The following is a 23,443-nucleotide window of genomic DNA, read 5'->3' as shown; positions in this document are numbered from 1 at the left end:
AGCATGTCGTTGTGTCCCTAGGCAAGACACTTCACCCCAAATGACTCCTGTGGGGATTGCCCACAGTATTGAGTATGTGGATGTGAATTTTACTACATCAATAGGGCTAAGTTGCACATTCTTTTAGATGTAAAAGGACTTTGAGACAGCAAGAAAAAGTCTATGAAACAGAAGACTTGAAAAGCAGGGTGTGCGTTTCGTAAGTTTATTATACGTGAAAGATTTGAGAAAAAAATATCACTAACCTTCAAGTTGCAGTGACGCAGGAAGACCGATCTGCTGTGAAAAACTGTTGAATCCAATCATATTTAGTTGATATCTGATTGCATGCTTGAAGAAATAAAGAGAAAACACTTTTATTTTTCTAAAACAGTCCGTTTATTAAATGCTTTCAAGAGATTGGTTCACTTATGATATCATGAACTTCCAACCAGGGAGGAGAAAAGGGAAAACAAAGTCGATAAAACATAAAAACAAAATGTAAAATACAGTACAAAAAGAGGCCTTTGTTTTTTCCACCTTCTAACAACCCTGGTGTCTTCATCAGAGCGGCTGCAAACAATTCAAATAACCAATAACTCCTAACTGATTGAACACCAACAAATTAGGTTTTCTTTGTGGCTGTGTAGGTGTGTGTTGGTGCTCAAATGACACAAACTGTGGGGAGTGTGTGCGTGTGTAAATAAACACTGTGCTGAAAGGTATGAATAATAAAATGCATTATTTGGTCAAATTTCTAAAATAAATTGTCTGGGTAATTCAACCGTATCAGCTTGTCACATAGAGAGCCTTTTGAAGGGAGATAAGTGTAGTTTAATGATTATATTATAATTTCTAAATGTGTCTTTGGATGTCTCTGCATTGATTGCGAAATGCAGGACCAGTAAGACGTATAACAAACAAAAAAGAAGACTGACAGTGAGACTGACAAAGTAATGACAACTCAAAATAAACTCATTAGACATTCTAGATTAATTCATTAACATGGCAATCAACCATAGTCTGTCATTTGATAAGCCCTCAAGTCAAAACCAAGGAGGTAATGTGTAAAGATTATCACGTGAGATGCATTTTCAGAAACCTTCCTCCCCGTTAGTTTGTGTCATGATTCACCTTTCTTTACCAACACACAGAACAATGCAGGAGAAGATTCACAGTTATTTGTCCTGTGTAAATCATCCGTGTCTTTCTCCAACAACAGAAGATCCCCAAAATCAAATCCAAATTAAAAAAATAAAAGACCAACTTTTTCGGTCGTTTACCAGTCGTTTTCAGACCACGTCAAGATCTGAGCTGCTTTTTGAATATCCTGAAATAATGATTGAAGGGTAAAAGAGCATTCGAGTGTGCGGCACTTCTTTAAAACACTCTTCCACAGCCACAGAAAAATAACATCTCCACCATCTCTTATCTAAATTACCTTATAAGGGCGTCTAAGTATTATAATAGGTATCAGGTATTATATACTGTATATAGTAAGCAGGATTATACAATAGGGGGTATGTATCATCTTATATATCGAATAAGGCGCTATATGGGAATATATATAGGCTACTATGTATGCTTTTGTTTCCATATCCGTCTTTGCCTGGTGAATTTTAAACAAGAACGCACAGCAATGGGCAGTGAGCGAGAAACACGTTATTATATTCTGTAAACATCCTTTTTTTTTATCTCTGGCTAGCGCCCAAATAATCTTAAGGCTTACAATACAGAGCTCAGACAACATTAATATATACTGAGTGAAATGTCCTCACATTTAATCTTTCTGCTCACTGCCTCCCTGCGCATACATATTCACTGTTAATTATTATATTCATACATGGATACATATATAAAGAGAGTTATACATTGCAATTAACATACATATATCAATAGCATATATAGAGAAGAAATAGAAATAGATAGCAATCATTATCGTCATCATATTCATCATAATACTAGGAGTAGTAGTAATACGATGCCTCCAAGAAGCTAATATCAGGGGCTGTTCCAGAGCAGGGCTCGTTACCAACAATTAAACAAAAAACTGCAGTGAAACTGATCTCAGATCTGACGTTTTAGGAGAATAAGATTTTGGGCATTAAGTCAGCTTTTAAGAGTGGGGTATCTAGGACACTGCAGCTTTTAGTGTTGCATGATTCCTTTATTTTGTATTTATCCAGAGAAAATGAAATGTAACACAAATTCTTATGCTAAAACGTATTTTCTTTACTTCACATCTTTCTCCAATTTTAAATAATTTTCATGAAATTGAAGCCATTTGTGGATTTTTTGCGAAATTGAATTGAAAAGCAGATTCTCTTACGTTTAACCTACACTCTCAAATGACGTGCGTCCAGTTGAGCTGCAGAAAACGTGAACAAATAAAAAAACGTAATTTCGTAATTAATTAAACGTAATCTCCGCTTCAACGCCCGTTATCCAAACCCCGTCTGGAACAACCCGCACAGAAGGAAAAGAATGACTAAAATAAAGATAATTATAAAATAAAAGTCACTATAGTCATCTAGTTCAGCGTTACATGTCATATAGCAATACCTCAATAACAAGAAGTTCTTCTATGTAATCAATACAGGTTTCAGGTTATATATTTATTAAGCTTAACCGCTAAGTTATCAATTATTATTAGTAGTATAGCATTAAATATGTATAATATGTGTGTATCTGAATATAGATCCATCATGGCAACCAATAACCTGCCTGTGTGTGAGTGTGTGCGTGAGTGTAAGTGTGTGTGTGTGTGTATGTATGTGTGTGTATATATAGATCCATCATGGCAACCAATATCCTGCCTGTGTGAGTGTGTGTATGCGTGTGTGAATATAGATCCATCATGGCAACCAATATCCTGCCTGCCTGTGAGTGTGAGTGTGTGTGTGTGTGTGTGTGTGTTTATAGGCACATTATGTGGTGAGAATGATTTCCCATGAATAAAAGGTTAATATTAGGAGCTACTTATAGCCATCAGGAACATAACACATGGAAATATGAGGAAAACAGGGTTTCCTTTTGAAGGCTGCAGGGGCATGATTGGTTTTTCGGTGAAATAATGACCCCAATTTAACTGAGAGACCCTTACTCTATTCTTACAATCAACCATCGAAAATATACATTCTTAATATTCCTGCAACTCGTATCCTCTCAGCTATTTAAATTATATTTTTTCCCTTATTTAACTATTACAAACTCGTATTTTTTCATCACATAATTCATCTCACTATTATTCAGTATCATTAGGGTCATTGTTCCTTAATGGGCATCTGCGGTGTGCTTTACGTTAAAGTACATAATAGCTACTATGAGCTATAAGCCATGTGTACTCCAGCCACAGGTGATAACATGTATAGTTTCCACACATTCACTGCTTATGTGTGCGTGTGTTTTATAACATAACTACCTATCAGGAAGCCTTCTTATATCTATATAGGGGCATGTTTTCTGGGGCATTATACTGGCATACATTCCACAAACCACAGCAACAATTTCAATGACTAATTTCCCTAGTTTACATTCATTGCTTTCTACCAATATGGCAGACAATACAACAAGGAAGTACAACTCCCCTTGGAGGAAAAAGACAAATGCGCTCAGTTATTTTGACCCTCTTGTAATGCTCCCGTGAAGGAAGGAAAAGAGGGTTTTGGTTGTGTCCACCGAGACCCTCTTTGAACATCTCTTTATTCTTCTTCAGCGTAATGGGCTTGGCTTTTTTTTGGCACTGCAAAGTTACGATTTTAACTTTTAGCGCTTTTAATTCTGGTTTAAATTAATCACCAAGCTACATTTAAGAGCTGCGACCAGCGCGCCCACCCGATACGTGTTTTTTCAGTGCTGCGAGGATTTTTAAGAAAGAATAAGAAAAGCGGTGTCTGGTGGACACACACATCCCAAAGAGCGCTGCGGATCATGTTTTAGTCAGAGTTGTCTGTGGAGTTTCTGCGGTGTAATCTGCTGAAGGGGAACCTAAAGGATGCCGTGTGTAACTGCAGATATTAAAACACAACGCTGAAGCCGGAGCTTCTCTGTGTGTTAAGCGGTGCCTGTGATTGGTGTGAAGTGTGTGTGTGTGTGTGTGTGTGTGTTTATTGTTGGGGGTGGGGTCAACCATTTTGTGGTGTGTGTCCATCTGTTCTCACACTCGATGTTAGAGGAGGTTTGCAGAAACACTCAGAGGTCGTCGCCATCTGACATCCGCCGGCCGCCCTGAAACAAAACACACATCACATAATAACTGTGGGGGGAAACTTCTGAAGCAATAGGAGTCAGGACTCAAAAGAGAGACACGATGGAGAGCTGGAGCTTTGATGGCAAACACTGATGGGTTTATTTGGAGCTTCGGCCGGAGAATTCACAAGACATGTCACGGGCCACGAGTTGACCACACGGTAGAGATGCCACAATCAACTCTGAAGAACTCTATACCCCAGACCCATGTATTTAGCTAGTTCTGAGAGAAATGGTGATGTCCCTTCCATTGACCTGGGTTCCCTCCAACCGTATGCAAAACCCATGGTCACAAATCTGGGCGTCAAAATCGACAGTGCTTTTAAATTGAATAAACAGATAAACTCTGTGGTTAAGTCCAGTTTTTATCACTTGGGGTTCCTGTCCAAAATTAAACCGGTTTTATCCTTTGCTTAGCGTGTAATTCATGCCTTTGTTTCTACGCGTCTAGATTACTGTAATGCACTTTATGCCAGCCGAAACAAGACCTCGCTGGCACGCCTGCAGCTGGTACAAAACGCTGCGGCTCGGCTGCTTACAGGAACACGCAAAGCATGAGCACATCACACCTATTCTGGCTTCCCTCCACTGGCTTCCTGTCCACTGGCTTCCTGTCCACTGGCTTCCCTCCACTGGCTTCCCTCCACTGGCTTCCCTCCACTGGCTTCCTGTCCATTTTTAGAGTTCATTTAAGATGTTATTGTTTGTTTTTAAATCGCTCAATGGGCTGGCCCCTCAGTACATCTCCGACCTCCTAAAGGTGTACACCTCCTCAAGGGCTTTGAGGTCGGCTGATCAGCTTCTGCTAGTAGTCCCTAAAACAAAGAAAAGACCAGGGGAGACCAGCCCTTTCTCAGCGGTAGCCCCAGGCTCTGGAACGACCTGCCCCCCCCCCCCATGTCAAATTGTCGCCCACCCTTCAAACTTTTAAGTCCCGCCTTGAAGACCCACCTCTTTTTCCCTCGCTTTCGAGTCAGTCTGAGCTGTTCACTCGATTTTTATGCTTTTATTGTCTGACCATAGCCTTTGTGTACCTTTTATCTATTCTTATGAATGCCTTTTATCTTTTCTTATGAATGCCTTTTATCTATTATTGTAATATTATATTTTAATTAAATGTTATGTTTGCTGTGAAGCACTTCGGTAAACCCTCTGTTTTAATATGTGCTATATAAATAAAGTGGATTGGAATTGGATTAGAGTAATCAACATTGTGAATAACAAATAGAATGATAACACCTCTATGAGCTGACGCCATCAGGCAGGAGCAGAGGAGACAAAACACTGAGAGCACAGCAGCCAAGGTTACAGGTGCGTGCGCTCAGTCAGGACATGAAACTGATCAACTGGGTCACAGTTATGGGCCTTGGAAAATGTTTCCACAACAATAACAATAATGCTAACTAAGCAAATGGAGGCACAGCAAGGCAACACATTTCTGAGGTTTTCTGAGATATTTAGGTTTTACAACGACCTGCCTGAGACCAGGATTAAAAGCCCTTTTAAATCACTTTTTAAAAATTCACTTTTTTCTCTGTGTTTTGAGTTTTTTATTGGAAAGTCTGAAACCGTGGTTGAAAGATGCTATACAAATAATGTTTGTTACATGCAAAATTTTGTATTGAGGTTTTCTAATGAAGCTTGAATGTCGTCATATTTGGGAGAAAAAACTCATGTGCTGTTTACACGAGAACGCAAACGGTTGTATCCGCTACTTTTCTCTCGCGTATAGCCCGTTCGTTCACACGAGGCCGTAACGGAAACGCCGGAAACGGACCCCTCAAACGATAACGGGTCCCAGGGTGGATAGATCTGCAAACGGAAACGCTCTGTGGGGTCAAACGGCTCAGTGTGTACGCCCTAATAACGATCATTTTCCTGATAACGATGAAGCCATAGCCCCGCCTCTCTCCACCTCTGCTGCTCACTGCTGTAGCATGGTCAGTAGCTACTACTAGTGCTACAGCTCGACCATGCTACAGATGTTAGTGCAAAATCTACAGCTCCTCTACCACAACCATCAGCAACAAGTGGACATGGAGAACTACATGAACTAAATGTTGCCAAATCCACCGCGGGGCATAAACAGAAGGGTAACCATGACAACCATGCGGGGGTCTTCTTCGCTGCTTTTGGTGTATTTTGTGGTGGAAGTACAGCGCCACTTACAGGCCCGGCATATGTACTACAGCGTCTCCAGTGGGTCGATATTTTGAATTTGGATCGTTTGCGTTTCGAATGCGTTTGCGTGTAAATGGGGTCTAAATCCTCAATATCAAGGTGACAAATTGGGATTTCATTTGTTAGTTGTTCTGTTTTATTGAATCAACTTCCTTCAATTAAAATAATTTGTCCGTGAATTGCCTCCCCTGAGGGTGCATAAAGCAGGAGAGCAAGTAGTTTACTCACTGCAGTGAAAAAATGGTTTGAAACTAATTCTCTTTATGGTTTTAATACCTATCAAACTAGGTGAAGCCTCATGATGTACAGCCATGCAGAAATACAGGGTTGAACCGATGCCAAACACTTCTATAATCAACATCATCAGATTCTCCTCATCCATCGTAGAGGAAAACTAAAGTGCCACAATCACTTGATACTAAAACCCCCTGGAAAGAGGGGACAGCCATTTTAAAATCATGATAATGTTAAACTCACCATGCTTTCCGTGTAATCCGCTGTTATGGTGACCTGCTTGTCCTCTGGGGACGGCGTCACCGTGGAGATGTCGCTGCGCCGGCTCTGATTGGTTAGCTGCAGCCACAGTTCGTACATCTGTTGCATGTCTCTCACTGTGGGAGAAAGAAAGAGAAGATGACCTCAGTGAGATTGAATGTCAAGCAGAACAAACATCAGTGGGAAGTAATTGCGGTAGGCAATCAATTTCCTATATCCTGACTATAGTGGGGTTCAAAGTTATTACAGGAGTAACATGATTCAATCTATATCTGAGCTCTAATGCATTGATTCTGGAAGGTTCCTACAGCTGTTGTTCTTCATGTACGTCCACACGTCCCTCTCCTCCAGACTGTGAGCGAACGAGCAGTTCCCGATGTAGTGGCACTTCTTCTGCTTCATCACGTGCACACACATCTGCACGAGGCAAAGGGAGAGTGTTAGTGACCGCCATCAGTGTTGCAACAGAGTCTTTTGATTGGAGGGATGGTCAAAATCTTACTGTTGGAAAACTAGGGTTGCAATCACTGTAAACAGTAAGAGTTGGATACATTAATTGATCATCAGCAATACAATTACTAACAAAACACTTATATACTAATAAAGGACTGGCTTATCTAAAGCTAGTGAGTAGCACTTGAAATGTTTTGGCTCTATGAAACCTGATGTACTTATTGTTAGGGAATCATTTGCCCTGCATGTCCTCCTTCCGCCCCTCTGACGCACGCTGACCAACCTTGAGCAGCCGTTATCTCCCATAAGGAGGGGCTGGCCCTAGCATATTGTTGTTGTTGTCAGTTTGTGACCGGGGCAACTCTCGGTCAGAGATAGTTATTGTTGTGGGACACCTGGAACACATCCTTCTCGGGGGTGTAGATGACCTCGAGCCATAAGCGACAACAAATGTGATTCAGGGTCCTCAGCTGTTTAGTCTATCTATTGAAGAATGTTGATATTACACTCTGAACTAGTTCAAACACCTCGAGCTACAGGAGGGGTCTTCAGAATTGATTGTGGCATCTCTACCGTGTGGTCAACTCGTGGCCCGTGACATGTCTTGTGAATTCTCCGGCCGAAGCCCAAATAAACCGTCAGTGTTTGCCATCAAAGCTCCAGCTCTCCTCGTGTCTCTCTCTGAGTCCTGACTCCCATTGCTACAGAAGTTTCCCCCACACTTATATGATTCTGTTTTTCTTCAAGTGTGTATCTTCTTGGTCGAATGCACTTATTGTAAGTCGCTTTAGATAAAAGCGACAGCTAAATGTAATGTAATGTCATTTTAAAACACATACAGTCATGCTTATTAAGGAGTTGAATTGCTGTGTTATATGACACAGTTGACAGTGTCAACATGAAAACACACTGGCAGCACAATGATAATAAGACTCAGGGGTAAAGACATTTACAACAACACCTGTCCCCCAGAGCCAAGGCTGTACTGAGCAGGAGAAAGCTGGAGAGGGACAGAAATAATTTAAAAACTCACGTCGTATTGCTGAGGATAGGTGCGGGAGAAAGGCAGCGGCCGAACGACGACCCACTTCTTCTTCTCAAAGGATTTCACCAGCAGGACTCGACGCCTCCTTCGTCCAGCTGAAGGAGACAGAGATCCAATTAAATAAGGGAGCAAGCATTAAGCCTTAAAAAGAGCAACAACAACAACAGCAGTTAAAGATTTTTCAAGACAACAATATTTGCCTATATTAAAGTCTGCCATGATAAGATTTTAGATTTATTTCAAACTAAGGGGCAACAGATTGATATCTACATTTTGTTTTACCAGCAGTATTTCCCCTTGAGGTTCAGATTCTCTTTGTCTACGAGATGAAACGATATCATGTGACTTAACACATTTGTCGTGTCTGTGTGTGTGTATATATGTGTGTGTTGTGTGTGTGTGTGTGTGTGTGTGTGTGTGTGTGTGTATATATATATATGTGTGTGTGTGTGTGTGTGTGTGTGTGTATGTGTCTGTGTGTGTATGTGTGTGTGTTTGTCTGTGTCTGTATGTATGTGTGTATGTCTGTGTCTGTATGTGTGTGTGTGTGTGTGTGTCTGTGTCTGTATGTATGTGTGTGTGTGTGTGTTTGTCTGTGTCTGTATGTATATGTGTGTGTGTGTATGTATGCGTGTGTGTGTATGCGTGTGTGTGTATGTGCGTGCTCTCGTGTGTGTGTGTGCATGTATGCGTGTGTGTATGCGTATGTATGTGTGTGTGTGTGTGTGTGTATGTATGCGTGTGTGTATGCGTATGTGTGTGCGCGCGTGTGTGTGTGTATGTATGCGTGTGTGTATGCGTATGTGTGTGCGCGCGTGCGTGCGTGCGTGTGTGTGTGTGTGTGTATGCGTGTGTGTGTATGCGTATGTGCGCGTGCGTGTGTATGTGCGCGTGCGTGTGTGTGTGTGCGTGCGTGCGTGTTCCTCCTCACCTGTGCCGGGATTTAGCAGTGCAGTATTTGAGGTTCTTGTCTGGCTCGTTGACCTGTCCCTCCCTCCAGCACTGTCCGCACACAAACTTCATTTTCAGGTTCAGGGGTCGCCCTCTCCCCCCTCCGGCTCCCAACCCTCCCACCCCTAACCCCACCACAGGACCCACACCCCCCCCACCCATACCATCCCCTCCACCTCCCATTCCCCCCAGGCCTCCTGCAGGCATGCTGCTGCTCGGATGGGAGATGTGGATGGGCTGAAACACAGGGAGAGAGAAATGAGTATTGATTATATTGATAAAACAAACTGAGACATTTTAGCTACTTGAACACATCTCTCGATCATTTTCAAGGAGTTCTTTCAAAGTTGGGGTATCGTGACAACAATAAGAGGAACTGCTATACGATACGATAATAGAGTGCCACAGTGACGCATCGTAAAACCCGGAAGTAAGTTAGCATTTTACCACTTCCGGTTCCTTCGCCAAAAACCAATGCAATTTCTCCATAGGGTTTTGGAAAATATCTGGAAATAAGGTCTGTGGTTGAGACACATTGAAGAGACGGGTCATGTTTTGTTCTACGACATTAAATACATCAGCAGTGACCCCACTGGTGATTTTGAAGAGTTCACGTGTCTGAAAAACGATGGTTGTTACCAAGTGGCTGAATAGGACTACAGGAAGTTGTCGAGGCCCGTTGTACGTCATTATACGCCGAACACCGTAAACACTCCTCTAAGTTTGTTTGCCCTGTTCTGCTTGAAAGCAAGGACCTGCCTCCTGCAAACTGTTCAAACCGCTTCAAACTTGTACCATTTTGAATCTGTATGTTTGAATATGGATCTTAAGTTGGCGTGACGTTGAAGCAGCGACCCGGCTGTAGTTCCTTTATAGCATAACGTTAGCATTTTGCTTCTAGCGACTAGATTTATGATTAGAAAATTATAAAAGTAGGGTAGACATGTGGAGATTATCCGGCTGAACAAAACGTGATCCGTCTCTTAAATGTGTCTCAACCACAGACCTTCTCGAGCTATTTTCCAAAATCCTATGGAGAAATTGCATTGGCTTTTTGGAGGAACCGGAAGGAGTTTACTTCTGGGTTTTATGACGCGTCACTGTGGCACTCTGTACTTGAATGGTCAGATCAAGTCCTGAAATCTGACTTGCAATCGCAGCAGCTACATGTGTAACATCAACAGACAAATATCAAGACACAATACATACAAACATTTAACATAACAAAACATGCTCAAAGAGCCTTCAGCGTGCATTTGGATCTGGATTCAGTGTGTCTGTATTTACTGTGAGGATTGACTGGAGCACCAAGGATGCTTCAGTCTGACTTTATTGAATCGCGGGGACCCTGTTTTCTCTGATTAGATGGTAGCAGTTCATACTCGTTGTTCAAAACATGGTTTGGGTCCGAGATGATGTTGTTTGGACAGCCTCACTAGACACTATACTACATTTGTGAGAAAGATTTAGAGATCAAACTATCTCAGTGCGGTTTCCTGTCTCACCTTCTGCTGCTTCTGTGCGTTCTGCTCCAGCCGCTGCCAGTGTCTCTTGGACTCCTGCACCATCTCTTCATGTGTGATACCTGAAGCAACAAATATTAGAAGCAGGTTATTAAAAAATCCCTTTCTTGCTTTACTAGATACTATGTGTGCTGTTCATAATCAAATGCATCATACATTTGGGAATGCATAACTTCAGGAATATGGCAGACCTGTTATTAATCACCATTATGTACTGGATTATTACAGAGAAGCACAAGTTATGTAAATGTCTGTCTAGGGGTCTCTCTAATTTAAAGGGGACCTATCATGCAAAATGCACTTTTGTACGTCTTTTCTACATGAATATGTGTCCCCGGTGTTCCAGGGAACTCACCAAGTGTCAGAAAACACAACCCTCTCTATTTTCCTCCATACCCAAATCTCTAAAAAGGGGCTGCAAACGGATCTGATAAAAACTGATCCAGATTTGAACACTGTCCTGACGTAAGGACGGTGGCGCTACGGCTATTGGGCCAACTCCACCAATCAGGAGGAGAACAGCCACGGCCATTGCCGTTCGAAGCGCTGGAGACGCTGTAGTACATATGCCAGGCCTGTAGATGGTGCTGTTCTCACAGAATCAGCCCTTGCTAAAACAGAGCTAAAAAATGTCAAATTGAGCAAAATGAGGCATGGCTAAAATGCATGATCTGTTTGGTATTTTGAAAAAAACAAAAAGTATAAATATGCCTTATATAGGTATGGTCCTACACTATATTATTAAAATATAGCATGATAGGTCCACTTTAAAACAAAAAGTAAAAGACAGATATTGGTGGTGCAGCTTTGAATCATTGGAGTTGTTGTTTCACCACCACTGCCATCAGTGCAGTCAAAGGTACGTTTATTCTTTTTCATTCAAGATGGGTCAGAATGATTCCGCAGACGTCTCCTCTCAAAAACAAATGGCACAAAGCGAATAAACGGGGGAAAAAATGATGAATGAAGGAAAGAAAATCTAAAAGCTTCTATCAGACAACCACAACGCTGACACATGCACACGGGGGATCTGAAGCCATTACAGGCAACCACAAGAAACAGATCGTTACTTTGATTACAATTAAAAGACCCTCTCCATTTGAAAATTGATCCTTTAAAAAGGTAGGGTAGGTAAGAATGGAGAAACCAGCTCGAGTGCGCTAGAATTTGAAAGTACGCAGCCGAAAAATATCTGCCCCCTCCTTCAGACTTCCTTACAGAGCCCCTCCTCCAACACACACGAACGCACACATGACCAATGAGGGCACGAGATAAGTTTGTGCACAGATGGAAGGCTGACAGGCAGGTAGGCCATCCAGTTATTTTAGCCGGGCCGGCTAAAATGATTGGTCGTGCTTTTTACAGCGCTACGGCTTCCACAGATTACATTTTTTAATGTATTTATTGTCAAAGCATTTCATGTATTCATTGCTATCAGGATGTTAAGAGCATTCCATGGAATATAACTAAATAAAGAACGTTTTTGTAAATGAAATATGGTTTTTTTAAATGATTTCCAGTTGGAAAGAGAACCGATGCGTGTGTTCCACCCACCGGTGTCCTGCTGCAGGACCCAGCATTTGAGCTCGATGACGGAGTGAGCGAAGGAGCAGCTGTCCTCGCGCTGGCAGCCGTATCGAACCTCGTGGCGACAAACATCGAACTGACAGAGCGGGTGCAGCGGACGCACCTTACTGTAGCGCACGTTGGCCGACCTCACCACGTGCACCAGGCACCTGCAGAGGATAGAGAAACACAGTTATAGAAATGATACAAGCCAACAGACAACATGTATTAAGACTCACTATTTAAAGAAGAGATTGAGGACTTTTTTCCAAACTTCTTTACACTCACTTGTTGTCGTCGAACGGGTGTCGAGCTGTGAGGTTCGAGCAGACTGCTAAGTTTTCTTTGCTGCGCTTACTGATGATGCGAGGCTTACTGTCAAAACATTCCTGTGGAAAGAAGTAAAAGATGCTTACATAAGTTTAGATCAGAATTATATTTTTTATCTCAGGGGGGAAATTGGATTGTGTGACAGCTCCATTTTAGAAAATAACGTTGTGTCACGTGACTTGAATTTTTAATTGAGCCGTCCCTTATAGATACTATCTCTTTACGTATTATGGCGCGTTTCCACTACAGCGCGGAGCACGGTTTAAGAGGGCTGTGACGTCAGCGGCCCGTCTTTGGTTGCGTTTCCACTTGGCCTAGTACCGGCCGGCGGGTCCTAATTCACAGTTTTTCTGGCCTCATAAAATCGTGGTTCTAGGGCCAAGAGACAACGAGGCTGAGTCGGGCTGAGTATGCTAAACTAGAGAGAGAATCGCTGGCAAGGGGGGCTACAACTACAACAAGATGGACATATTTGACCGTGATTTAATTGTAATACACGTTTCAAAATGATGCCGAAGTAACAACATACTGATACCGGTTAGTAAAAACCATGAATTAATGCTTTGACAAGTCTGCAGACAGACGGCAGGCGAAAAACCTTTTAAAATGCGTGTTTTCTAAATGGAGATTGGCTAAGCTAACGCAGTATATGCTCCGACCCTCCACACTCACAACAACGGCCTATACAGACATAAATAAAGCAGCGACTGTACTCACCATGACACAGGCAGTCTGTGGTTTGTACTTGTTTAACTTTTGTCTAGTTTCTGAACAGATATGAGGAGCTGTGAGCTCTGAGTGCTAACAGCTAACGGCTGTGTTGTTTTTCTGGGGTTCTCATTGAAGATGACATCACGGCTCCGCCTACACTGCGTTACTATAGATACTACCCCAGTTCCTAAACTGTAATGGAATTGCGCCATAAAGTGAGCCAGTCCTAATGAGGCCTAGCCATACCGAGCGAGGCCGTGTAGTGGAAACGCGCCATTAGTGATGGGAATTCCGGCTCTTCTTAGTGAGCCGGATCATTTGGCTCAGCTCACTAAGAAGAGCCGGCTCTTTCGGCTCGTAAACGGCTCTTCATGTTACCACAGTTTACCACGGAGCCTCAGTTTCGCCGCTGTGAGGCTCCGGTGCTCGCAGTTCACGCGCGTGCTCCACTAGCACCCCCCGTCAAGGCTCGCCGGCAGTACACTTTCCGTCACAGGAACACACTTTGCTGGCGGCGAAAAGAATCCCACCAGACTCCTTTGCCCCTCCAACAGAGGGATGTCCTTGTCCTTTTTCCTTTTCGTCATTTCAAGCGATTAAAAACTCACGATCTTATCTCAAATGATAAAAAATGTTGGACGCCCTCGGCTCGAGTTCAGGGCGTTCCGAGCTGAATAAGGGCATCAAATGACGGCAAGACGCCCCCCTGGCGGAAACGCTGCTTCCAACCATCCTTTGTTTTGAGTCTTGTAAATGTTGAATGCGTGTAGAAGGAATATCATATGATTTTGATTATCCACACGAGCAGCATAACATCAAACCAGCAGCAGAAGCCAAACAAGACATCAAAACAAAATCATAACGTGTTGAAAATGTCTGTTTTAAAAGGCGCCTATAGTGGCTTTAAGAAAAATAAGGTAGGAAGCTGCAACCACCTTTATAATGAGAATATAAACACAGGCTGAACCGCTATAAGCACTCATTCCTACCTATGTCGATTACGCTTCTTAACATTCACATGAAATGATATGTAGTCAAATGTAATGAAATGTACTTTTTAAATGTTGGCCATGAGGGTTGTGCAATAGGTCGCCATTGTCAGTATGTGCGTCTGTGTATTGTGTTTGTTCAAACGGTGTATGACTGACGATATGTGTATGTCTCTTAATGTCCACTATGTTTGTATATGTACATGTATGCACTGCAGGACGGAGTCCAGAACAAATTTCCTTACGGGGACAATAAAGTATATCGTATCGTATAGACCGTGGCCTCACCTCACAGAGGAACATGAACATGCCCATGTGCAGCTGCAGCAGTCTGGTGACGCTGAGCGCTCGTCGCTCCGTGCTGCCCAGAGGGTCGAACAGCAGCTCTCGGCTCAGCGCTCCCTTCCTCTCCTGCGTCCAGACGTCGATCTCCTCCTGGCAGTAAGCAAACGTGCAGTTCTCTCCGTACTGGCACTCCTGACGCTCCTGCACCTCTGTGGCAGGAACAAGGTTTGACAGAATATAAACACAATCAATGGTCGTATTTAAACTCCACTTAGCTCTTGGCGCCTGTTAAGGAAATGGTGTGATCAAATGGATTAACATTGGTACTGTAATCAGTTTCTCTTATTGGGTGGTATCCTATGAATGGCATATCCATGTATGTGTGAAAACGGATGCCTTACATGTGTTTGGAAGGGGCTTTATGACACTACAGGAAGAATGGAAGCAATTTGCTCTAGGGGTTATCTGCTTATCCAATGAGTCGTGCCTACTGCCATAGGGCGACCACCTGCCCCAAATGATGTTGTTTGAAATGTAAACAAGCTTTGGTGTCTTCCTATAAGAAGAGTCGGTTACACACAGAACAGGACGCTCTCTTTGGTGGAGACGTCATACTTGCAAGTATTAAAATATCTTTGATACCTTTAATACGAATATTGTGTTACTGTACGTTTGTTATCCAACTGATCATTTTCTCTAGACAGCAGCTGATTTTAAGTAAATGTGTTTGCCAGCTTAATCAAGTACTTAATTAATAAAAATAAACACAGGACGTACCTTTACAGAGTACGAAGGCCCCCAGGAAGTTGTTTCGTGCGGGCCGAGGGCGGATCCTCTTCCAGGTCGGGTCGTCTGTGTTTTTGAGGCGGCAGAGCAGCACGTCCCTCTTGCAGCGATGTGCTGCCTCCGGCTGGTACTTGTAGTCCATAACTCGTGGACCTGCGTGCAAGAGGAAGAAGGAATGTAGATGTATAATGAACCTGTAACCACAATTTTAGGATGAAATGCATTCTGTACATCAGTTCGAGAGGCCATGATGACTTAATATCCCTTAAAGTGTTCGATTAGGGCTGAAACAATTACTTTTATTATCAATTATTTTGCCAATTATTTAGACAGAACCGAAATTAATCTGTTTAAAATAATTGAAAAGGAGAGAAGAAAGACATCTCCATTTTTGAGACTGACATTTTTTTTTATAAACAATTAATAAATTAGCAAAATTGTCTCGGATTAGTTTTCTTTCAATATTAGATTAGATTAGATTACTTTATTGTCATTACAAAATGCAAGCACAGTGTAACGAAATTAAGGAGGGTCTAACCAGAGTGCAAAACAGTCAGTTATATACACAATTATCAGAAGTATACAAAATAAGATACAAAATAAAGGTAAATAGATGGGAAATGTATAAATAAGAATAAATACACAGATAATAATAAATACAGTACTGTATATCCAGCAGTAATGCGTATTAACAGAAACTTAAACCAACCGATTCTGCTGTAACAGGCGTGACAGGCCTGCCGAAACTCGTGTGTGGCAGCCAGAGGATTTCTGGAGAGCAGAGACAGGTTTGTTCCTGCTGGACCGTTCTGCAGAAGAAGACGGGGGGGGGGGACATTAAGCTCAAGGGCCACATCATAGTCAGTCAAATTAAGCTAATTAATCCAAAGTAACACCATTAACAGTTAAAGCTGTTTGTTGCAAATGTGTGTGTGTTACTCACTGCATGTACAGCGCTGTTGTTGCGCACCCCAGGGATGAAGCTGTGACACACTCGTCCCCCTGACGAAAGAACACACCACACACGTCAGACTGCATACTGTAAGGAGGCTGACTCACACTTTCTGCTCAGTCACATTTCAGGTTAAAGCTAACTCCATACTGATCTCTGGTAATTAAAAAAGAGCAAGCTGACATATTGCACTGGGTTAGAAAAGAGTAGATTAATCTTTTTATTATGGCTGTTGTTCCTGATTCCTAAAACACAATCTTGTTTTAGAACACAAAATGTCGCTCTTTCTGTCTTACATTTATACATGCTTATCTTTCCTCAATACATTTTTTTATCAACAGTTTTGCGTACAAAGCTAAACATCCATGTACATTTGAGAGGAACATCTGAGTGATGGTGCAAGATACTACAGTACTTAAAAAAATGGTCTAATCTTCAAAATCATTTGAGGGTCACTCGCAATGTAAATGTATCTCTGTTGCTCCAATGTATTTACTGTTGGTGAGTGAACCACCATGCTAACCATGCCATGTTTAATATACTTTTATAATACAGAATTTCAATCACAAACTGGAACGATTTGTGTCATGATGGAGAAAGTGAAAGTGGACTGATTTAGGCCAGCCAGATTTTATTTGTACAAACGTATGATTTTACTGTGAAGACCTGATCTCTCCCTAATGTTCGTACTTTTTACTGTTTTCATTTTATCTTTGTATAAAAACAGAAAAAGGCATTTCGGAAAAAACAAACGTAAGATGTACAATTATTATGTCTTGAAAAAACACTGTAATTGTTTGCTGCCAAATGTCACTAAAAAATATATTACAAAAAAAATCAAATACAGAATTTCTTATGAAAGAAGTGGAATAAATGATCTCCCAGTCAACCTGTTCAGCCAACATGCCAACACAACCAAGTGCAAGACTGCAGTTCATTTTGACTCACCAGGGAGAGTGTACTCAGACAGCGAGTCCAGCCCGCCCGCGGAGACTCCCACGTTCCCGTCAGCGTCCGTCTCGCCCGTGGGGAAGCTCCCCAGAGCGTCCTGCGCCTGGGTGGAGCCCTGGTCCCGCTGGGCCAGCTGCGTGAAGGGCTCCAGGGGCGTCGTCTCACTGAGGGAGGAGCTGAAGAAGGCTGAGGGGAGCGGGGGGGGACGGGGCCGGGAGGCTCGGGGAGTACGGAGGCCGGAGACCCGTTGCCGTGTTGGGGAGGTTAGTGGGGATCGCACCCTGGACCGGACTCTGGAGCAGGAGAAATACAGGCAGGCTTTACTTTAGGTAAAAGACTTTCATTTGAAGTTAGAAAAAAGGAAATATACCGGTTCCATCCTGAAATATCAGAATCAGAATACCTTTATTAGTCCCACAGAGGGGACATTTACATTGTTACAGCAGAAAAGAGCCAAAGACAGCTTACCTAAGAAGCGTGCATAAAAATATTAAAGAAACAAAATAATAATAATAATAATAATAATAATAATAATAATAATAATAATAATAATAATAATAATAATAATAATAATAATAATAATAAGTTAAAAGAATTTAAAAAAATATATAATACAAAAAAAGTTACACAATTTAGAAAAAACACATCCTGTAACAGTTCTGAAGATTTAGCAGCCAGGTATATATTGCACAGTTATTAACGGCATATATATATATATATATATATATATATATATATTGCACATAATCAGTGGTGACTGGTCATTAGGGGGGACAGCCCCACCTAGTGTCAGCAGAAAGTAATTCAAATAAGAATTCCAAAAAAATGCAAAAGAAATACATCTTAAAATATATTTTAAGATCATGTTTAGAAGAATAGAAGAAGAAGAAGAATAGGGAGGGATGAAACCCTCTTTAATGGTCACACATGCAGAGCACACAGCACACACAGTGAAATTTGGCCTCTGCTTTTAACCCATCCTAGTACAAGGAGTCTAGTACTAGGAGCAGTGGGCAGCTATTGTACAGCGCCCGGGGAGCAATGGGAGTGGGGGGGAAGGGGGGTGTCCGGGGTCTTGCTCAAGGGCACCACGGCAGGGCAGGAGGTGAACTGGGACCTCTCCAAGTAGAAGTCCACACTCCATATTTAGGTCTGGTCGGGGACTTGAACCAGCGACCCTACGGCTCCCAGTCCAAGCCCCTACTGACTGAGCCACTGCCGGACATTTAGACATTTAGACATTTAGTCATCTGATTCGTCTGTACATTGCTGTTTTAGTCTGCGTTCTTCCAGTTAGTGTCCACAGTGTGCCTATTGAGCCGTGTTGAGCGATGTGGGGCAAGCCCTGTCTCTGCTATCTAAGTGAATGGGTGCTGTAAAAACGATACTGCACATGCTCAGAGTATTTACAGAGTATAGTAAAAATATTTCTGTCTCCTCAGTGGTTAACGCTCATCGCTCCTTCACTCACCTCACTCACTTTCTTTGGGATGCACTCCAGCAGACTGTCGAGCTCGTCCTTGATGACGCTGCACTCGTCCATGCGCTCCGACACGGGCACAGAGTAGGGCATGGGGGGCAGGCCCTGGCTGCTGGGGCTCTCTGACATCTCAGAGCAGGGCGTCCCCTCGGGGCTCGACGGGTCATCGCTGACCGGGATGGGAGTGGCCAGAGGAGCGGGGATGCACTGCGCGTTAGACATGTCCCCTGAGGAGGAAGAACAGATGAGGAAATTAAAATGGGTGTGTTTAATAGATTCAAGATTTAAGACTCAAAGGTTTTATTGTCATATGCACAAAGCTACAGTGTAGAGATGGCAATGAAAATCTTCTGACCTGAGCTCCTCCAACAATGTTTGTCTTACCTGATTCCATGTCACCCAGAGATTCCAGCCCATTGGAGGACATCTGAGGAAAACAATCACAGACATGATTAGCTTCTCATTCGGTCACCATATTCTGAGTATGTTTCTTCACAACAGCACCCACCTCTCCTGTGGGCGGGTTAGACTCCCCGTGATTCTCCCCGTCTGTGGCCGTGGACTCCGCCTGAGGGCTGACGTAAGCTTTACGACCCTTCAGGCCCAGCTTGGTGGCCAGATCCTGAGCCAGGTCGCTCACCTGTCTGTCCTGGAGGAGGAATCACAACGAAAGGCCCCACTTAGCAAGAACAAGTTGTATTCACTTTGAAGTTAAAATACAATGAGAAACAAAATGATAAAAGCTGACTCAAAACATCACATACACTCCCTATTCTATTCCAAATCTGCATTTACTAAAGCTGCTACATTACAGTAAAGGGGTGTTCTTTCTAATTAAATATCATCACTGCTTATAAAGTGCAAACTACATATCATATTCTATTTACATGGTTATAGACTTTTTGCACTACTTTTTATTTTATTATATATATATGTTGGATTTTTGGAGGAGCTCAGGTCATAAGATTTTCATTGCCATTTCTACACTGTAACTTTGTGCATATGACGATAAGACCTTTGACCCTTGAATCACAATATTGAGTGTGGATTGCTGCTCCTTCATTGTACGTTTTTACTGTTGTTTGATTTGCCTACATGCTGTAGAAAAAGCCCATTTCAACAGCAATGTCAAAGAGATAACAAACGTCTAAAGTTCAAATGATTCAAATATTTTCAGTGCTGACGACATACGTGCGGTGCTGTGAGGAGACATTTGGTTCCGCACTCGTAGGCCTCTCGGATTCGTCCCAATTCCCTCAGACAGATCGCCTTTCGGTACAAAGCCCTGCGACTGCCTTCTGACACACACAGTGCACTGTCACAGTCCTGGACCCCGCGCTCATACTCCCTCTGAAACACAGAGATTATTCAAATGTTCTTATTCCATATGAGCATTTGCAAGTGACATATCCCATCTTTTCACTTGTCCCTCACCGTCTGGTAGCAGGCAGCAGCCCTGTTGACGTACAGGCTCTCCAGCAGCTCGTTGGGGATGACGAGGGCCTCAGCCTGAGCGTAGCGGGCGACACTGATCCCCTCACCGTACTGCTGGGCCGCCTGACGACTGTCCCCATCTCGAAAGCAACAATTGCCCTCGTCCAGCAAGTTACACACCAACTGGGCCATAAATGCCTGAAAGGAATATGTAGGTTATAGGTGAGGAATCAAAAAAAGCAACAGGGAAACGCTTATAAAATCACATTTCTGAGCTTAGTTAAATGATAGCCATGGGGAGAACTGTGAAAAAGTATTATAGGAGCAAGTTGTTGCAAAGAAATGTGATGAAAAGGATCAATGCATACCTCATAACTCTCTGGCTCTGGGAAAGGCAATGATGACCTGTGGACAGATACATAGAAGGATGTCAATGCTTTACATATCCAACGTGTATCATACCCTTAATGGTTGGGTTGTAAAGGAGGCATTAAAAGGTAAACATTGCTTGTGCACTTACTGGATAAAGCTCATGGCTTTCTGAATTTCCTCTCTTCGTTTCTGTCGATCAGGATCCATGGTCTGAGGGTAAAAACAAGGTTAACAATTCCACTTCTTGCAACACATTTGACAGCTACCGTCAATTAATCCACATGACATTACATCAGTACTTTACTTGAGTATTTCAATGTTATGCTACTTTGTACTTCTTCCCCCAAGTCTACTCCAATCCAAATACTAAACCTAGATACTACATCTTTATTAAAACGTATCCTTTTTCCAATTAAAATGATTTATTTTGTCCATGAAAGAAGTAACTCATCACGTGAAGGAAAGTGCATGACATGTCAAATTTTGTGCACAAAGTTGCTCTACTCTTTCCTCCACTCTGGTACTTCTAATGTTACTTAAGTACAAGATATGAGTACTTCTCCCACCTCTGCATTCCATTATATTCTGCAATAATTAAATAACTTTTCAAAACCGGCTATCTAATTAAAGTCGTCCTACATAATCAATCTAAGGCCTGTTACAAAACAAGCTAAGCAATCACCGGACTTGCGTAAACAAACAGCCGAAATTGCTGACGGTGAAGCGGGCCACAGTATCGTTAGCATTAATAACTGACAGATAGTTAGAAAATAATAATGGAGCTTTTTTTTTGAGAGGGACATTAGCTACATAGTTTAACTGTTAGCCAAAACAGTGTCAGGAAAAAAATAACAACATTAGCTGACATTTCACCAATAGCTTATCATGTAAAAACAACTTGCTAGTATTGGGTTGCTGCTATTACTGTTAGCAACGTTAACATGGACTTTGTAAAGTGCCCTTGAGTATTTTGAAAAGCGCTTTATAAATTAAATGCATCATTATTATTATTATTATTGACGCTACCTGGGTTTACCTACACGGCCGTTAGGATTAGCCGGCTAACGCTACTTACTCAATGCTAATCACTGTAGCTTAGCTAACATTAAATAAATGAAGAGTGCTAAATTATGTTAGCTTTGAAAATGATTGATTATGTTCCAAGTTACGTGTGTTGTTATTATCTATATTATTGTTGAGCTGACATATATGGCTACCTTGTTTATAAACCGAGTGCCAACTAGCTAGCATTTAGTTACCTAGTTAAGTACACGCTAACTAGCATGTAGAATGTACTAAATGCTAATCACTGTAGCTTAAATTATGATAGCTTTAAAATGTCCGATTATGTTCCAAGTCATGAGTATTGTTAATATTTACGTTATTGTTGAGTTGACATATAAGGCTACATTGTCTGCTTATAAACTGCAAACTACCTAGCATGTATTAACTTGTACTAGTGCAGCCCAAGCTAACAGCTAAAGCCCTCAGTTAGCATATCAACTCACCGAGAGTTTCCTCACAGCGGGTTTTTAGATCAGAGATAGCTTCACACAGCGCTGGCGATACAGACAGGAGAAACTAGCAGTCAATGTCCAGGCGCATTTCTTAAGGTTTAGTGTCCCTGTCATTAGTTTGTGGAAAAAGCTCGAGTTTCTCTGCGCTGCTGCGGCTGGATCCTAACAGGCTAATAGTGGCTAACTGCTAGCTGTTTCTGTGAGTGCACAGGATCGCAACAAGTTTAAAAAAGAAGGGTGACCGCTAGAGGGCAGCAGCAACACCCGGTTCACTTCTCACTGTATTAACAGAGGTGGGAGAAGTGCTCAGATATTGTACTTTGTAAAAGTTAAAGTAGAAATAGCAGAGTGTAGGAATACTCTGTTACAAGTAAAAGTAAAACAAATTATGATAAAAAATACAATAAAACAATAAAAAAAAAAGAAATATATACAAAATGGACGTGAATTTTTTTTTTTTATTAAAATAAAAAAATCAAAATAATAATGAAATAAATAAAATAATAATATAATGCATAATACAATCATAACAAATACCTTGAAAAAAAAAGATATTTAATATAAAAACAAATGTTTTACTAAATCTAAAACAATAAAGTAATAATAATAATACATTTTATTTGGGGGGCGCCTTTCATAGCACCCAAGGACACCTTACAGGGCATAGGGTAATATAGGGGAAATTAAAACGATGGATTGAAATGTCAGCCGGGGTAAAACAAGACAAACAACAGGAAATGGACTACAAAAGGACACAGAAGGACACAGAAGGACACAAAAAGACACAGGGTACAGTTTACAATGAGAATGCCAGTTTGAACAGGTGGGTTTTGAGTTGGGTGTTGAATGTTGTTATGGAATCAGACTGTCGGATGTGTAGTGGCAGCGAGTTCCAGAGTCTGGGAGCCGAGCAGCTGAAAGCTCGAGCACCCATGGTTTTGAGGCGAGAGCTTGGGATGGTGAGAAGTCCTACGGAGGAAGAGCGGAGGGTGCGAGAGGGGGTGTACTGCTGAAGGAGGTCGGTGATGTAGATGGGGGCTAGGTTGTGGATGAGCAGGAGCTCCAACAAGCTGTTTAGGACAGAGAGTGAATACACATACTATACAGAGATGCTGTATGAGAAACCAATGTGAGTTTGGAAAATTGCACAATATACATTTATTCTAGTATACCTCAACAATGGAATTATGATCAG

At 42.0% G+C, this 23,443-nt stretch overlaps 1 protein-coding gene across 1 annotated transcript; it reads right to left on the bottom strand.

Annotated features, from left to right (window-relative positions):
* Window positions 1-365: 365 nt before the first annotated feature.
* On the bottom strand, window positions 366-22,483 carry zc3h7bb (zinc finger CCCH-type containing 7Bb). Its single transcript, XM_034134823.1, is given in 23 exon segments — window positions 366-4,206; window positions 6,886-7,019; window positions 7,212-7,320; window positions 8,390-8,482; window positions 8,484-8,496; window positions 9,333-9,589; window positions 10,858-10,937; window positions 12,430-12,611; window positions 12,730-12,830; window positions 14,760-14,965; window positions 15,534-15,695; window positions 16,252-16,351; window positions 16,486-16,544; window positions 17,443-17,647; window positions 17,649-17,738; window positions 18,917-19,152; window positions 19,310-19,352; window positions 19,434-19,574; window positions 20,117-20,275; window positions 20,360-20,557; window positions 20,728-20,764; window positions 20,880-20,941; window positions 22,240-22,483. Coding segments are annotated over 22 exon segments (2,700 nt in total). The 5' UTR covers window positions 20,939-20,941; window positions 22,240-22,483; the 3' UTR covers window positions 366-4,170.
* Window positions 22,484-23,443: the final 960 nt, after the last annotated feature.

Source organism: Trematomus bernacchii, unplaced genomic scaffold (assembly GCF_902827165.1).
Source record: "Trematomus bernacchii unplaced genomic scaffold, fTreBer1.1, whole genome shotgun sequence".
Classification (NCBI taxonomy): domain Eukaryota; kingdom Metazoa; phylum Chordata; class Actinopteri; order Perciformes; family Nototheniidae; genus Trematomus; species Trematomus bernacchii.
This window is presented reverse-complemented; position numbering and strand designations above follow the sequence as displayed.